The sequence below is a fragment of the Mirounga leonina genome, unplaced genomic scaffold (genome assembly GCF_011800145.1).
Source record: "Mirounga leonina isolate KUSES-001 unplaced genomic scaffold, KU_Mleo_1.0 Mir_176, whole genome shotgun sequence".
Taxonomy (NCBI): domain Eukaryota; kingdom Metazoa; phylum Chordata; class Mammalia; order Carnivora; family Phocidae; genus Mirounga; species Mirounga leonina.
In genome coordinates this window covers 3,366,497-3,380,820 of record NW_023270454.1, presented here as the reverse complement: position 1 = coordinate 3,380,820, position 14,324 = coordinate 3,366,497, and the positions used below count along the sequence as shown (strand labels likewise).

The 14,324-nt window shown below is 43.1% G+C and overlaps 1 protein-coding gene across 3 annotated transcripts in view; it reads left to right on the top strand.

The window, feature by feature from the left end:
* The first annotated feature begins 349 nt into the window (after positions 1-349).
* Positions 350-14,324, top strand: part of ENTPD4 (ectonucleoside triphosphate diphosphohydrolase 4) — a 34,598-nt gene continuing 20,623 nt past the window's right edge. For all 3 annotated transcript variants that reach the window (XM_035022576.1, XM_035022577.1, XM_035022575.1), the window contains exons 1-4: positions 350-520; positions 9,736-9,834; positions 11,019-11,216; positions 11,714-11,919. In XM_035022576.1, coding sequence (XP_034878467.1) covers positions 9,827-9,834; positions 11,019-11,216; positions 11,714-11,919 — 412 coding nt within the window. In that variant the 5' untranslated portion in view covers positions 350-520; positions 9,736-9,826. The remainder of the gene's footprint in view (positions 521-9,735; positions 9,835-11,018; positions 11,217-11,713; positions 11,920-14,324) is intronic.

Sequence of the window (14,324 nt, the reverse complement as noted above, 5' to 3'; positions counted from 1 at the left end):
AACCTGTCAAGAGTTCAGCGAAAATGCCTAGGTTTTCGAGTGTTATTTTCCATAAACCTTGGGGGCACAAAGGAAAGACAACCGTGGTGTCGTAAGCACACTGCCGCTCGCTGACTACCAGACCAGCTACGACTGGCGGTAACCAAGCGACACTACCCGTTACTTCTGTGATACCACTGTCACTTTTGGCACTCACTCCGCCCAAACCCCGCCGCGGTGATTACCCACAGCTCTGCCCTCCACGCCACTCTTCTCGGCTCAGGCCCCGCCCCTGGCTCAAGCCCCGCCCCCGGGGCTGCGCTTCCACCCCGCCTCCCGGCGTGCGCGCTCCCTGCGCTGGCGGTGACGCGCACGGGCCGGCGTCGGGGCGGCGGTGCTGCTCCCGGAAAGGAGCGGAGCCTCCAGGAAGCCGGTCCCGCGTTGCCGCCGCCACCACCGCGCTGCGGTGGCCGTGATGTCCTCCGGTCACAGCTTCCCGCTGCCAGGAGCTCCGGCCGCCGAATCGGGTGCTGCCGAGCAGGTGAGGCGGCCTTACCGGCGCGGACGAGGGGAGGGCGGAGAAGCGGCTGGCGGAGCTGGGACGGTTGAAGCGTGGGGCCCGGCGCGGCGGCGAGGGCCGCGGATGAACCCCTCTGTCCGGGGAGCCCTCCCCGCGCGGGCGGGCGGTCTTCCTGGAGTCGCGGCGCTTCCGCCGCCCGGGCCGCGCGGCCACATCCGGGCGCCCCGGCGGTCAGCCCCGGTGACCCGGGCAGCAGGTGCTCTCCCCCGGCCCCTGGCAGGAGAAACTGGCATGGTGCTGTCGCGCCTGCTCCGGTGAGCACGCTGGGTTTTCGCTCTCTCACACTCAGTGTGGGCGGATCTGGCCCCCACTGGGGAGAGACCTGGCGAGGGAGAGGGGATGCTGCACCGACTGCTTCCTGCCTGCCGCCTCATCCTAACATTGGTACTTTCAGCCTCAGTTTTGCTTTGCTCTGCTCTCACTAAGTTTTATGCTTTAGATTGCCCGTTGGAAAAATAGAACTAACTGGGCAATAAAGTGATTGTGAGAGCAGTGTTTCTCAAACCTGAGTAATGCGTGGACACCTTTTAAGGACACAGATCGCATTCTGTAGAATATATCCCAGAACTTACAAGAGCCCCCAGACCCGTTAGATGAAGACTGGTGCAGAGCATTTTCAGAGAACATTTATCACTATTAGGAAGGAAAAGAGATGCTTTACAGTTCTGGAACTTCAATGCTAGAAGATAAACTAGAAATCATTAAAGAATTCTAAATTAGAGACTCAAATCCCTAGTTTGATTTCACATGGCAGCGTTTACCGTGTCTTGCTTTGCGTAATGAAATTTTTCCAGCCTTGGAGGCTTAAAAGAATCATTCTTTGTGATATCTTGTATTTGATGTTATCTTGTCTTTGTATTAGGTTTATTCAATTTGACAGATTAGCAGAATTTTAGAATGGGGTACTAATTTGCATAAGTGGTTTAATGATTTCTTTCTGTGTTTACCTTGGCATTGATTAATCACTTGTGTCTGTTACATATTGAATCTATGGTTTACATTCTTCCGGGTCTAACTGGAAGGCCTGATCTCAACTCCTGTGTCTATAGTCTAGAAAGAAGGAAAAAAGTAATAAAAGTTGATCTAAGGATTTATATCCTGTACATATTTATTCAGCATATTTAAAATAAACTACGCTTGGGGTGCCTGGCTGGCTCAGTCAGTAGAGCTTGCGACTCTTGATCTCGGGGTCATCAGTTTAAGCCCCGTGATGGGCATGAAACCTACTAAAATAAATAAATAAATAAAACAAACTACACTTGAATAAAGAGAAGATTCGGAGTGTGGGAAAACATTAGAAAGTAAAACAGGCTAAATCTTGTCAAAGAAAAATGTTGGACCAGTGCTTTGAAAGAAGTGTAATATTGAGAGTAGAACATACTGGAAGTGATATTAGTAAAGGCCAGAGGCAAGAATGAGAAGAGTGTATGTGGACAAGAAGAGACCCACCTCACTACAGCAGAGAGATGTTATCTGGGGCTGAGGAGAGAAGAAGTTGATAAAATTAGATGGGGCCAGTTGATGGATGTTAAGATTTCAGGTGCCACACAGGGAAGTTGGTGTTGACCTGTAGGCTCCAGAAGTTTCTTCAGCTGATCATATTTTGAAGGCAGCATTTCACACAGGTGTTTCTGAAGTGTCGTGTCAGAGTAAAGGCAGAAGGTAGTTGATCTGCCTAGAGTCTGTCTTGAGGTAGTGATGTCTGCTGTGGTGATTTTAGATGTGTGAACTAACTGATTTAGATGTGTGTTTGAAAAAGACTTGACAGGACCCAATGAATGATACAAGATGTAGACACACAGATCAGTAGGATTCAAGGTTAAGAACCAGGTGACCCCAGCCAGTAGTGATATCCCACTTGGCCTAGAGAATTTGGACGGTGGTCTTAGTTTCTGCCAAAAGATTGTGACCCCAGATTTGGACTAAACAAGTTGTAGTAACAGGGTGTCAGTAAGCTCAGGATGTGGAATTGGAATTTGAGGAAAGTCAGAGTTGCAGATTTCAGAAATTGCAGAGGTGATGCAGGAAAAGTGTGACCAGTAAAAGGTCATTTAAAATAGGGACCAGTATTTTGCAAATGAATAGTGAGAGGTAGGAAGAGGTTTGATTAGGACTTGCTATTGAAAAATAAAATTTTTAAAATTAAATATTGAAGAAAATGTAGATCATAAATGCAACTATGTGCATTCTTCTAAAACAAAGAATGAATTAAGTTATTTTGACGTCTTTCCCCACAACCCAGTGAGGCACAGCATCCTGCACTTCCCTTTGGCTTCTCATTCTCCCAAGGCAGTTGTTTCTTTTTCTTTTCTTTTCTTTTTTTTTTTAAGATTTATTTATTTTAGAGAGAGGAGGGAGAGAAACACATGTGCATGTGAGCAGGGGGAGAGGCAGAGCGAGAGAATCTCCAGCAGGCTCCCCGCTGAGCACAGAGCCCCCGCTGCAGGGCTCCATCCCATGACCCATGAGGTCATGACCTGAGCCCAAACCAAGACTCGGACACTCAACCTACTGAGCCACCCAGGCGCTCTGACAGTTGTTTCTTCTTTTTCTTTTTCTTTTCTTTTTTTTTTTAAGATTTTATTTTATTTATTTGACAGAGGGGGAGCGGCAGGGAGAGGAAGAAGCAGGCTCCCTGCTGAGCAGTGACCCCCCCCCCCAACATGGGGCTCGATCCCAGGATCATGGGATCATGATCTGAGCCGAGGGCAGACGCTTAACCGACTGAGCCACCCAGGTGTCCCCTGACAGTTGTTTTTTTCTTACAAAGTTCTGCCTAAGTGTGTGTGGGCTCCTTTGATTGTTCAAGGTCCTCTTGTAATCCTGTGATATTTATATCATTCTTTTCTTCATGTCAGCTTACCTTTCCGTACTCAGGTCTAGCTCTTCCAGAGTCTCATTTGTCTATGATTTTGTTTGCTTGTGACTTGAGAATTTGCTAATGTCTGTCTCATTGCATGCTGCATTTTTCACCAGAAGAGCCATTTTACTTTGCAATTGATTTATATTGTTTTCACTGTTTTCCTTAGGACTAACAGTGAGAAACTGACAGAGACATTGAACCATGCATGACCTTATGGACTTTTCTCCACTAGAGAATGTTCAGCTAAGGAGGGCCTCCCCACTAGCTGAAATCATGAGTCAGTGCAACTCTCTGGTGGTAGGTCTAACACAATTTAAGCCTTTTAAAAACATGGCAGTTTTATGTAACATTTGAGTTTGCCTTCCTAAACTCTGGTGCCAAGATTCTTAGCCACAAATACAATTGGAGTTTACATTTTGAGATCAAATTACCATATTGCTGACTGCTGGGTAATAGTCATACTTTTGTCCTAAATAAAAGTAATTACTGCAGCAGTTTATAAGCTGTCCTATTTTCCTCTCTCTTTAAGCACCAATTTTGTCACTTACAAAAATATCTATTTATCCTTTTTGTCAAAATCCTCACGTATCTCAAAAAAAAGTTCTAAGACAAACACCAGATTAAGTAATGTTTACCAAGTTTGCTATGATCATTCTAAACAGTGCAACTTCCTTGAAATGTGTTCTCTTTTCCCTTCTCCCATTGAAAGTGTACCTCTCACGTCCAAGAATCTTTTCCTGTTCCCTAGCCTCCAGTGTGCTCTTCTCTGAACTGTTATAGCAAGAGTCCGGATAATTTAACATTGCCTTTTGTTATTTTCTTGATTATTTTACGGGTATTAGAATTTTCTCTGTAATCAGTCTGCACACTCCTTGAAAACTGGAGCCAGGTTTGTTAATCCTCTGCTCCCTTCCTATCCCCTCCAAGCTCGCATCATTGAATCATTAAAGGTCTTTCTTCCCCCAGGTCCTTGACTTTAAGCTGTTAATTAGAACATTCTTTTCTTTTGTTCTTAGTTCAGCTCTCGCATAATTATCGATTTTTAAAAATGTTCAGATTCGAATTCCTATGTCATGGTTTCTAACATAAGCTTTCTTGATATATCCAGAAGAGGATTTGATGCTGGAAACTGGAGATCTCAGTTGAAGGTAGCTTGTTGTTTTGTTTTTTTTAAGATTTTATTTATTTATTTATTTGACAGAGAGACAGCGAGAGAGGGAACACAAGCAGGGGGAGTGGGAGAGGGAGAAGCAGGCCTCCCGCCGAGCAGGGAACCTGATACAGGGCTCGATCCCAGGATCCTGGGATCATGACCTAAGCTGAAGGCAGACGCTTAACAACTGAGCCACCCAGGCGCCCCTGAAGGTAGCTTGTTAAAAATAGTTTTGTTGTCTCTTCTGCTGATAAAATTCATCTATGCCCTTTAAGAAATAAAGGCAAACCTAGGGAAGAAAAATAGATGATCTGTTATCTCACTACTTCGCAGTAACCAACCACTGTTAACATTTTGGTTTCTGTCCTTCCATTCCCCTGCTCTATGTGTGATGTGTTTTTTTCACGTAATATATCATGGATATCTGTCTCTGTCAATAAATACAGTTCTGCATCATCACTTTTAATAATTATATTGTGCTCCACCACTGCAGAAATGGTCCACATGTAATGTAGCCCACCCCCTATAATGCACATCAGTAACCATGTTTTGCTATTATACCCAATACTATCATGAATTTCTTTACATGTTTTAATTTTTTTAACGATTTTATTTGAGAGAAAGCTAGAGCAAGAGAGTGCACAAGCGGGGTGGGAGGGGCAGAGGGAGAGGGAGAAGCAAACTCCCTGCCGATACAGGACTCAATCCTGTATCATGATCCCAGGGTCCTGGGATCATGACCTGAACCCAAGGCAGATGCTTAACTGACCAAGCCACCCAAGTGCCCTACACATATTTTAGTGAATTTACCCTGTTATTTCCTAAGGTTGAATTTCTGTGTGATAGAGCACAGGGTAAGCATGTTTAAAATTTTTATATATGGTACCCATATACCCATACCCCAGATGGTTAGTACCTATTTAGATTCTCCATGACAGTATTCCCCTTTGTTAGCAAAGTATTGTCAGACTTTAATCTCCACCAATCTGATAGTGGTGAAGTCTTGTTTTTCTTTATGTTTCTCTAAATACAAACGAAGTTATATCAGCCATTTGTATTTCTTATTTGGTCAATTTCCAATTATCCTTGCTCATTTTTCTATTTCAGCGTTTCTCTTATTTATTTAGAAGAACCTTTTATATATCAGGGATATTTACCTTTTGTTATAGATGTTTCAGGTAACTTTCCCAAGCCTTGTGTATTTGGGAAGGGATTTTTTTTTAAAACACTCAGAAGTCTTAAACTCATATAGTCTGTTTTCTTGCATTTATGGATTGAGACATTAATGTCAGTTGTAGAAAAGCCTTACTCATTCTGAGTTGGGTACATTTTCATCTTACATTTTTATGCATATTTTTAACATTTAAATTTTTTTTTTTTTAATATTTATTTGACAGAGAGAGACACAGCGAGAGAGGGGACACAAGCAGGGGGAGGGGGAGAGGGAGAACCGGACTCCCCGCTGAGCAAGGAGCCCGATGTGGGGCTCGATCCCAGGAGCCTGGGATCATGACCTGAGCCGAAGGCAGACGCTTAACGACTGAGCCACCCAGACGCCCCAACATTTAAATTTTTGAACCATTGGAATTCTCATAAAAGTTGTGATGTAGTAATCTCACCATATTCAAATGCTGAAAGATAGCTACTTTATAAAAACACATTAAAATTCATTTAAACATCTCAGTAATTGACATTTTTTTTCTTTTTTGTGTAAACTTTTAAATCACAAATATTGTTTGTCCCAAATGTTGGGTACATGGTCTGATATGGATACCATATTGAAACCTGAATGAATTAAAGTGATTTTTTCCCCTTCTGTCAAGTAGGCATCATTAATACTTTTTACTCTAATATGTGTGTCTGTGTGTGTGTGTGTTTTATCCCCTCTGCTACATTATAAATTATTTCAGGGCTGGGTCCATACCTGATTCATCTTTACTTCTCCCATTTCCAGCCATCCATGAAGCAGACAATACTTGTGTGACAGGCACTGGTCACTGGGGAAACAGAAGAATAAGAGGCTGCCCCTGCCAACGAGAGGCTTGCCACATAATGAGAAAGTCAACCACAAGTATAATACAATAGCCCACTAATGTGATGAGCAAATGCTCTGGGGGTATGAGGACTAGGGACGCTTTCACAGAGGAATCAGGCCTAACTTGTGTTAGTCCACCAACAGATGGACCCGAAAGAGAGAAGCATTCTAGAAAGGTAGAGGAATGTGGGGCCTTTCAGTGACTCACTGCTTGTGTTTAGTATGGCTAAAGCAGAGGGTACATATCTGTCTAGTCTGTTGGGATAGGACTAGAAAGACAAGGACAAGATCAGTGCTGTCTAATGCAGAAGCTCCATGTGCCTGTTGAGCACTTGAAATATGGCTAGTGCAACTGAGGAACTGCATTTTTCATTTTAATTCCTTTAAATAGCCACACATGGCAATGGCTCCCCCTGTTGAACAGCATAAGACTAGACCGTGAGAGCCCTTCTTTACCATCCTAAGGAGTTAGGACTTCTTCCTGAGTGGGAGAGAAAAGTGGAGAGGTGGGGGAAAAAATGGGGCACCTGGGGTGGCTCAGTTGGCTAAGCATCTGACTCTTGATTTCAGCTCAAGTCATGATCTCAGGATTGTGGGATCAAGCCCCACGTCATTGCAGAGTCTGCTTGTCCCCCCTCCCTCTGCTCCTTCCCCCTGTTTGTGCTCTCTCTCTTTCTCTTTCTTTTAAATAAATAAATAAAATCTTAAAAAAAAAAAAAAGTTGGGAGGTGGGGAGGTGTCAGGATTCCCAGTTGTTTTGGAAAGATCACTCTAGTGTGTAAGTTCTTAACCTTTTGGGTCCCAGTTGACTTTTTGCCAGGCACTTTCCTAGGGTTTTTTGGTACTGGGAATGCAGCAGTCAACCAAGCTGACAGAAATGTGGCCCCTTGTGGAACTTGATACATGAGCAAGAGAAATGCAAACACACACACAGTAAGTTAGACAAGGATAAGAGTGTGGGTTCTCATGCTGGAATCTCAGCTTTTTTGTATACAATCATCTTCTGTTAGCTGTGTGACCTTAGACAAGTTACTTAGCCTTTCTGCCTCTCCTGTAAAATGTGATGCAAATAGTGCCTACCTTGTGGGTCATTAAGAGGAATAAATTAATATTTGTAAGTAAGCAGGACCTCGCACATAAAAAGCTCTATTTAATAAATAAGTAAAAGCTAAGGGAAAAAATAAAAGAGATGGGTGGAGAGGATAGCTTGACAGATAGATTGGGTGGCCAGGGAAGGCCTCCCTGAGAAGGTGACACTGAGTGAAGACCTGGGGGAAGTGAGAAAGTGAGTCACCCAGATGATTTCTAAGCAGAGAAAGCAGCGCGTTCAGAGGCCTGGAGACCAGACAGCACCTGGCATGTTTGAAGACAGCCAGGTCTACGGCCATACCACCCTGAACGTGCCCGATCTCGTCTGATCTTGGAAGCTAAGCAGGGTCAGGCCTGGTTAGTACTTGGATGGGAGAAGACAGCCAGGACGCCAGTATGGCTGGTATGGAGTGAAAATGGAGAGCAGACGATGAAATCAGAGCAGTGACAGGTGGCAAGTTCCCGTGGACCACGGAAGTCAGAGTAAAGCCTTCGGCACGTACTCTTAAGTGCAGTGGGAGCCACTGGAGGATTTCAAGTATGAGAGTAAGGGGATTATGGGCCTGAGCAGGGATGGGGGGAGTGTCAACTTCACGTGAAGAATCTGTGCTTAGGGGCACCTGGGTGGCTCAGTCGTTAAGCATGTGCCTTCAGCTCAGGTCATGATCCCAGGGTCCTGGCATCGAGCCCCACGTTGGGCTCCCTGCATAGCAGGGAGCCTGCTTCTTCCTCTGCCTGCCGCTCCCCCCGCTTGTGCTCTCTCTCTGTGTCAAATAAATAAAATATTAAAAAAAAAAAAAAAAAGTGTGCCTAAAGGTCTTGGATGAAGAATTGGAGAGCCACTGGGTTGACACTGCAGGTAGGAGACTTAACTTGTTAGGCTGCTGTTCTGATAGACCGGGCAAGAGATGAGAAAAGGAACAGATTTTAGATAAAGTGAGGTTAAAAAAATGGAGGGAGGAATCCGTAAGAAACTGGCTGTGGAAGGTAAAGGAGAACAAGGGGTCAGGCCTGACTCCCTCGTTTCTGGTTTGAGCAGCTTGGAGGAATTGAGACTGAGATTGTAGGGTGGGCCAGGTTAAGGGAAAAGGGAGGGAGGATTGCAGTACAAGTGTGGGTTTTAGAACTGTTTTTCATGGGCCGCTGCAGTGTTCAGATGGAGGTGCTTGAAGATCTCTGTAGCTGTAGCTCAGAAGAGAAGCCTGGGGTGGAGAAAGAAGTTTTTGAGTGATCTGCTAATTGAAGCCGTCAATGAGATTGATCAGGAGCAGAGATCAGAGTTGGGGGAGAATGGAGCCTAGCCAGGAAGAAGCCCAGGGCACGGCGGAGCAGCCAGGCCTTTAGGAAGGAGACCTGGGGGCATCCTTGCTGCTCAAGGGCTAGGAAGCGGGCAAGGGCAGACGGCTGTCTTGAGAGGCCTGGAAGAGGTAAAGCCACAAAACCAAGGAAGATGGTGGTCTTTGGATCCAGTAGGTCAGAAGGAGGCCCTGGCTGTCAGCCCCCACTAGCCCTTGTTTTCTCTGCGAATTGAGGCCTGGGGGCTGAAGGAGTGCGAGGTGGTAGCGGGGGATGCACCGGAGGGGACTCAGAGCACAGTACCTTGTGTGGTTCTTTGTGCGTAAGCTGACCTCTCTCTTCTGTGAGTCCATATTTCAGATTCCCATTCAGTGAATTTTTCTGCCTACTGCCCCCACCCCAAGTCTTCCTTAATTCAGTACCTATTTGATGAGCTGGTATTTTGGGGTCACTGATTGACTTTTAGGTGGAGAGCACTAACTAGTTGCTAAACTATTACCATCTCTTTCCAATTTTAGCGAGCGCCAGACTATTACCATCTCTTGATTTAGGCCTATATCTCTGACAGCATGAAATTGACTTAGAAGTGTGGTGCTCAGAATAGGCCCTTCCACCAGCTTCAGTGCAAGGTTCATGTCACAGATTATGTGTGGTTGGATTTAAACCCGTACTTGGTAAAAGAACATAGATGTCTTCTTGGATTGTGCCATCTTTATGACTTTTCTCACTTTCTGGAACAGGAAGTCTCTAACTCCAGGAGGACCCCATTATTTCTGTAATGGTGTGTGAGGACTGACTCCTAGAACGTTGCCTGGCCTTGGACCCATCAGCATGGGGAGGTGAGTGATGGTGTCTCATCACCGGTACTTGTAAAACCTGAGGTTTTGGTGCCACAGGAGCAGATCTTGAAAGGAAAAAAAGATCTGAATTCCAAGTGAAAAGTGTCCAAAATTATGCTACACTTCTGTTTAACAACTTTGTTCTTCCAGGCCTCACTGGGGTGCCTGTTACAGAAAGTGGTCATGCCAGGTGGATTCTGCAGGGGTTAACGTAGCTTACTGTGAAGGGCAGGTGTGTTGGAATCTGTGAGGGGTCGTATTAAGCACAGTATAACTGTCTGGAAGCCTTGGAGGAGTGGGCAGGGGATGACACACTCTGGAGTGGCCCAAGGACCTGCATGGAGACTAGACACTGCAGGTGGAAAACTCCGTTAGGTTAGCAGGATATCTACCCCTTCTGTGAGGTATTTTAGTCCAGGAAGCACTCTTTAAAGAAATTAACCACAAAACAATAACATCTATTCTAAACGTAGCAAGCTTTTTGTAAGCCTAATAATAATCTCTTAATCCTGACATAAATGGAGAAGAAAAGTGTTCATTTGCAAAAATGTCTCAGAAATAATTCTAAAAGCACAGGACATACAAAACTCATTTATTGACTTTATTATGGGGATGTTATTAAAGATACTGTTTGTCTGCCATTTTCTCAGTCATCACGGAGAAGTTTGCCTTGGGATTCAATGTTAAGAAAATCTTCCTCCTCCTGAGCTGTTTATATGTTTCTAATCTCATGGATAACGTTTTGGCCTCTAGGCCACCTTTACAGGCCTGTCTTATTACATGTATTCTTTGTACTGAATTGTTTCTCGGTCTCATCATCCTTAAACGGGAGTTCATTATAGATTTATATATTTATCGTATTGAACTGACTCTTGTCTCTAATTTTTTTTTTTTTTTTTGGAACAAAGCATGGTACAAATAATAACCTACATAATATTGTCAAGAAAGGCAGAAAAACACAGAAGTGTCATAACCATCAGGGTGTAATTTTCATTCATGTAGTTTTATAATAATGAGTAAAATAGCAAAATAGCAATAGGGAAGATGCTGGCCTACAGATACCTCCCAGCAGGGAAACAGGTGGCTTGAGCCAAATGTCTTAACCTTGAGATCAGTTTAGGTGAGGAGAGGCCTCTTTGGAGCAGATTGCTTTAAAATCTGGTTTGTTTTTTTTTTAATTTTAGGATCGGCATCTCCTGTCTTTTTCCTGCTTCCTGGCATTTTAGCATCTCTCCAGTGGGGTGTCCTCGAATTCTGAATACCAATTTACGCCAGATTATTGTTATTAGTATCCTGGCTGCTACTGTTTCGCTTTTATACTTTTCTGTTGTTATAATCCGAAATAAGTATGGGCGACTCTCCAGAGATAAGAAGTTTCAAAGGTAAGAGAAAAAACATTTCTAGATGGGATGCTTCATTTTACATTAGGGATTAGGTTGGAATTGAAGGAGCCTGCAGCTGTAGGAAACAGAATCTGTGCCGAATATAGCATGGCAGGAAAAATTAAACTGTTGGAAACTGTTTAATCATTAACCACCAAATCCACATCGTAAGAGAATTTAAACATAAGCTTCTCCTGTGATATCTTTTAAGCTGATTTTTCAGTTAAGGTCAATAGTTTGGGAATAGTTTTATTTCTCAGAACTTGTTTGAACTTCTTAAAAGGAGTAATGACTGTGTATCTGATTTAGATTATCTTTATCACTGTCACTCATTTTGTTTTCTTTTGACTCTTTAATCATTTGGCACTTGTAAAAATGCAATTGTGGGTCAGCTCAGAATTCACAGACTTGGTGTTTATTTATTGCATTTGCTCTGTTCAGGTTCAGGATGAGAGTCTCTATCTCAGTAAAGGCGTGTGTTCATTTTTCTGAACAAGGTACTTGGCACGAGTTACTGACATTGAAGCTACAGACACCAGTAACCCCAATGTGAACTACGGTATCGTGGTGGACTGTGGTAGCAGTGGGTCTCGAATATTCGTCTATTGCTGGCCAAGGCACAACGGCAATCCTCATGATCTATTGGATATCAGACAAATGAGGGATAAAAACCGGAAGCCAGTGGTTATGAAAATAAAACCCGGTACGTAAAAGATAAATATCTGATTGATAATCGGGTTCTGTCCTTTCTCTGTGAGATCTTTCATGTCCTCCTCTCCCTCTCCCCACAGTCATTGCCCTGGTTCAGAGCTCACACCAGGACCTGATTGTTTCACTTTCTTTCCCCTCTTGTGTCCATCCCACATGAGGCAACTAACTCCTTGATAAAATATCCAAAACCATGTCTTTCTTGTGTCTCCTGCAGCATTTATCACAGTGCCTTACTCATGTGTCTACTCAAGTGTTTGCTAGTTGACATTAATTATGGAGGGATTTTTTTTTTCCCTATTTGGTAGCCATTGGTCTCTATCCCTAAAGACAGCCTAATTTCAGGTAACTCATGGATATCTGTACTCTGATACATTGGTATGTATTTCTCTTTTTTCCCTTCATTTTTAAAAAGTGCTCCAATATATTTCTTTTTTTTTTTTTAAGATTTTATTTATTTATTTGAGAGAGCGCGAGAGCGCACGTGCACAGGTGGGGGAGGGGCAGAGGGAGAGAGAGCATCTCAAGCAGACTCTGTGCTGAGTGCAGAGGGAGCCCTGAGATCATGACCTGAGCCCAAACCAAGAGTCATACACTTAAATGACTGATCCACCCAGGTGTCCCCCAATATATTTTTAATCATCTACATTATTTAATAAGAGTGACTACAGAACTTAGAAGAGCTGATGTTATTATGTCCAGTTTTTAAAGCTATCACAGTTTCTAAGTCAGTGTGCTGTGTAAAAATTGGGATTTGCTTTCTCCATTAAACAATTTAAATCGGTGGTTCTCAACCTTTTTCTGTATGTACACCATTTCCATGGGCATTGCCCCTCTGTCAGAAGTATTAGGAATGGAAGGTGTCCAGGAGTACCTTGCAATAGGCATTTTATGTCTTGATAGTTGATAATCACTGACTTAAACAGTGGACCACAGGAGTGCCTGGCTGGCTCAGTTGGAAGAGCATGTGACTCTTGATCTCAGGGTCATGAGTTCGAGCCCCATGTTGGATGTGGGGATTACTAAAACAATAAAATAAACTTAATAAAACAGAGGACCACAGATCTTAATAGAGATTCAGCACTTTTATTTCATCTTGCTAGTATGTTAAATAGTAAAATATTAAACCCAAACAACCCAAGGAATTTATCTTGTAAAATATTAGAGAATGTTGATAAAAAAATAATTAGCTTATTCTCTCCTATTTCAAATATATAAATGTAAAGGAGGCTCAGTTTTAATGATAAAATACCTTTCCTCATAAAATGGTTCCTAATGACATTGACTGTGTGCTCTTTGAGTCCTCCCCATTCTTCACTGAATAATTTAGGCCCCACTTCCTTCTTCAGGCAACCCTTAACAAGTTGATTATTCTTTGATGTTTGGGCAGCTGGGTACCAGCATATTGCTCAGAAAATCCAAAACCTCTACCTCATTTCTTAGGTTAAAGAGAGGGAACTTAATCTGAGTCTCTCATATAAGCATTGTTTTGATGTCAAAGTACATTTCCATGAACAAAGATCATCTTTTTTCTGTAAGTCTTAATGAATGACTGTGAATTTTTAGTTTTCTGTTATCCCATTCCTAAAATTTTCCTGTATTCCTAATCTAGAAACATTTTCAGGGTTAAAGTAATGTTGATCAAATAAAAAATTCACCAGAAGACTGAAAAATAGAAGTCTATAAAGCACATTGCATTTCATCTAGCTTCACATACCAGGCTCCATCAGTGATCAAACTGCTCACATGAAATATGATAAAATCTTTCATGCCTTGGAGTTGTCCTTTGGGACATCATCCCAGGCTTAACATGGTTCTTTCTGATGCTACAGAAAGTGTTGGAAGTAGAAATTCAAGTACCTTTTTATAGCACTTCTCTGTCCTGAAGCAGGGACTCTCATGTATAGCATTTCAGCAAAGCTCTCAAAATTTCCTTACTTAATAGATTCTGGATAGGTTGGGGCTTGGCGTCTGTTAAAACAGCATTGTATGTGGAGTAAAAAAAAAATCTTGACTTTTGGTCTGTTTTCTGCTGATTGCTCTGACAAATCACTTAATCTTTCTGGATCCACAGTTTCCTAATCTGGGAAATGAGAAATTTTTGGACTTCTAAAATTTGAAGCCAGGAAGACACCCTTTGTATAGGGAATGGTCGAGGGATCGCCAAGACTGGAGGGTAGGATATGTTGCATCAGGCTGCCAGAAGGGAGGAGGAGAAGTGAAATAATGTGAGAGAAACCAGGGAGAGGCAATCATTGACACCCAGAACACATACTGGGGGAGGGAGAAGGATTTTATCCAGAATCCTGGCTTGGGCTGCTGGTTGGCTAGTGATGGTGGTCACTGGGGTAGGTAACAAGCAGCAAGAGTAGATTTGTAGTGGAAGTTGAGTTCAGGTTT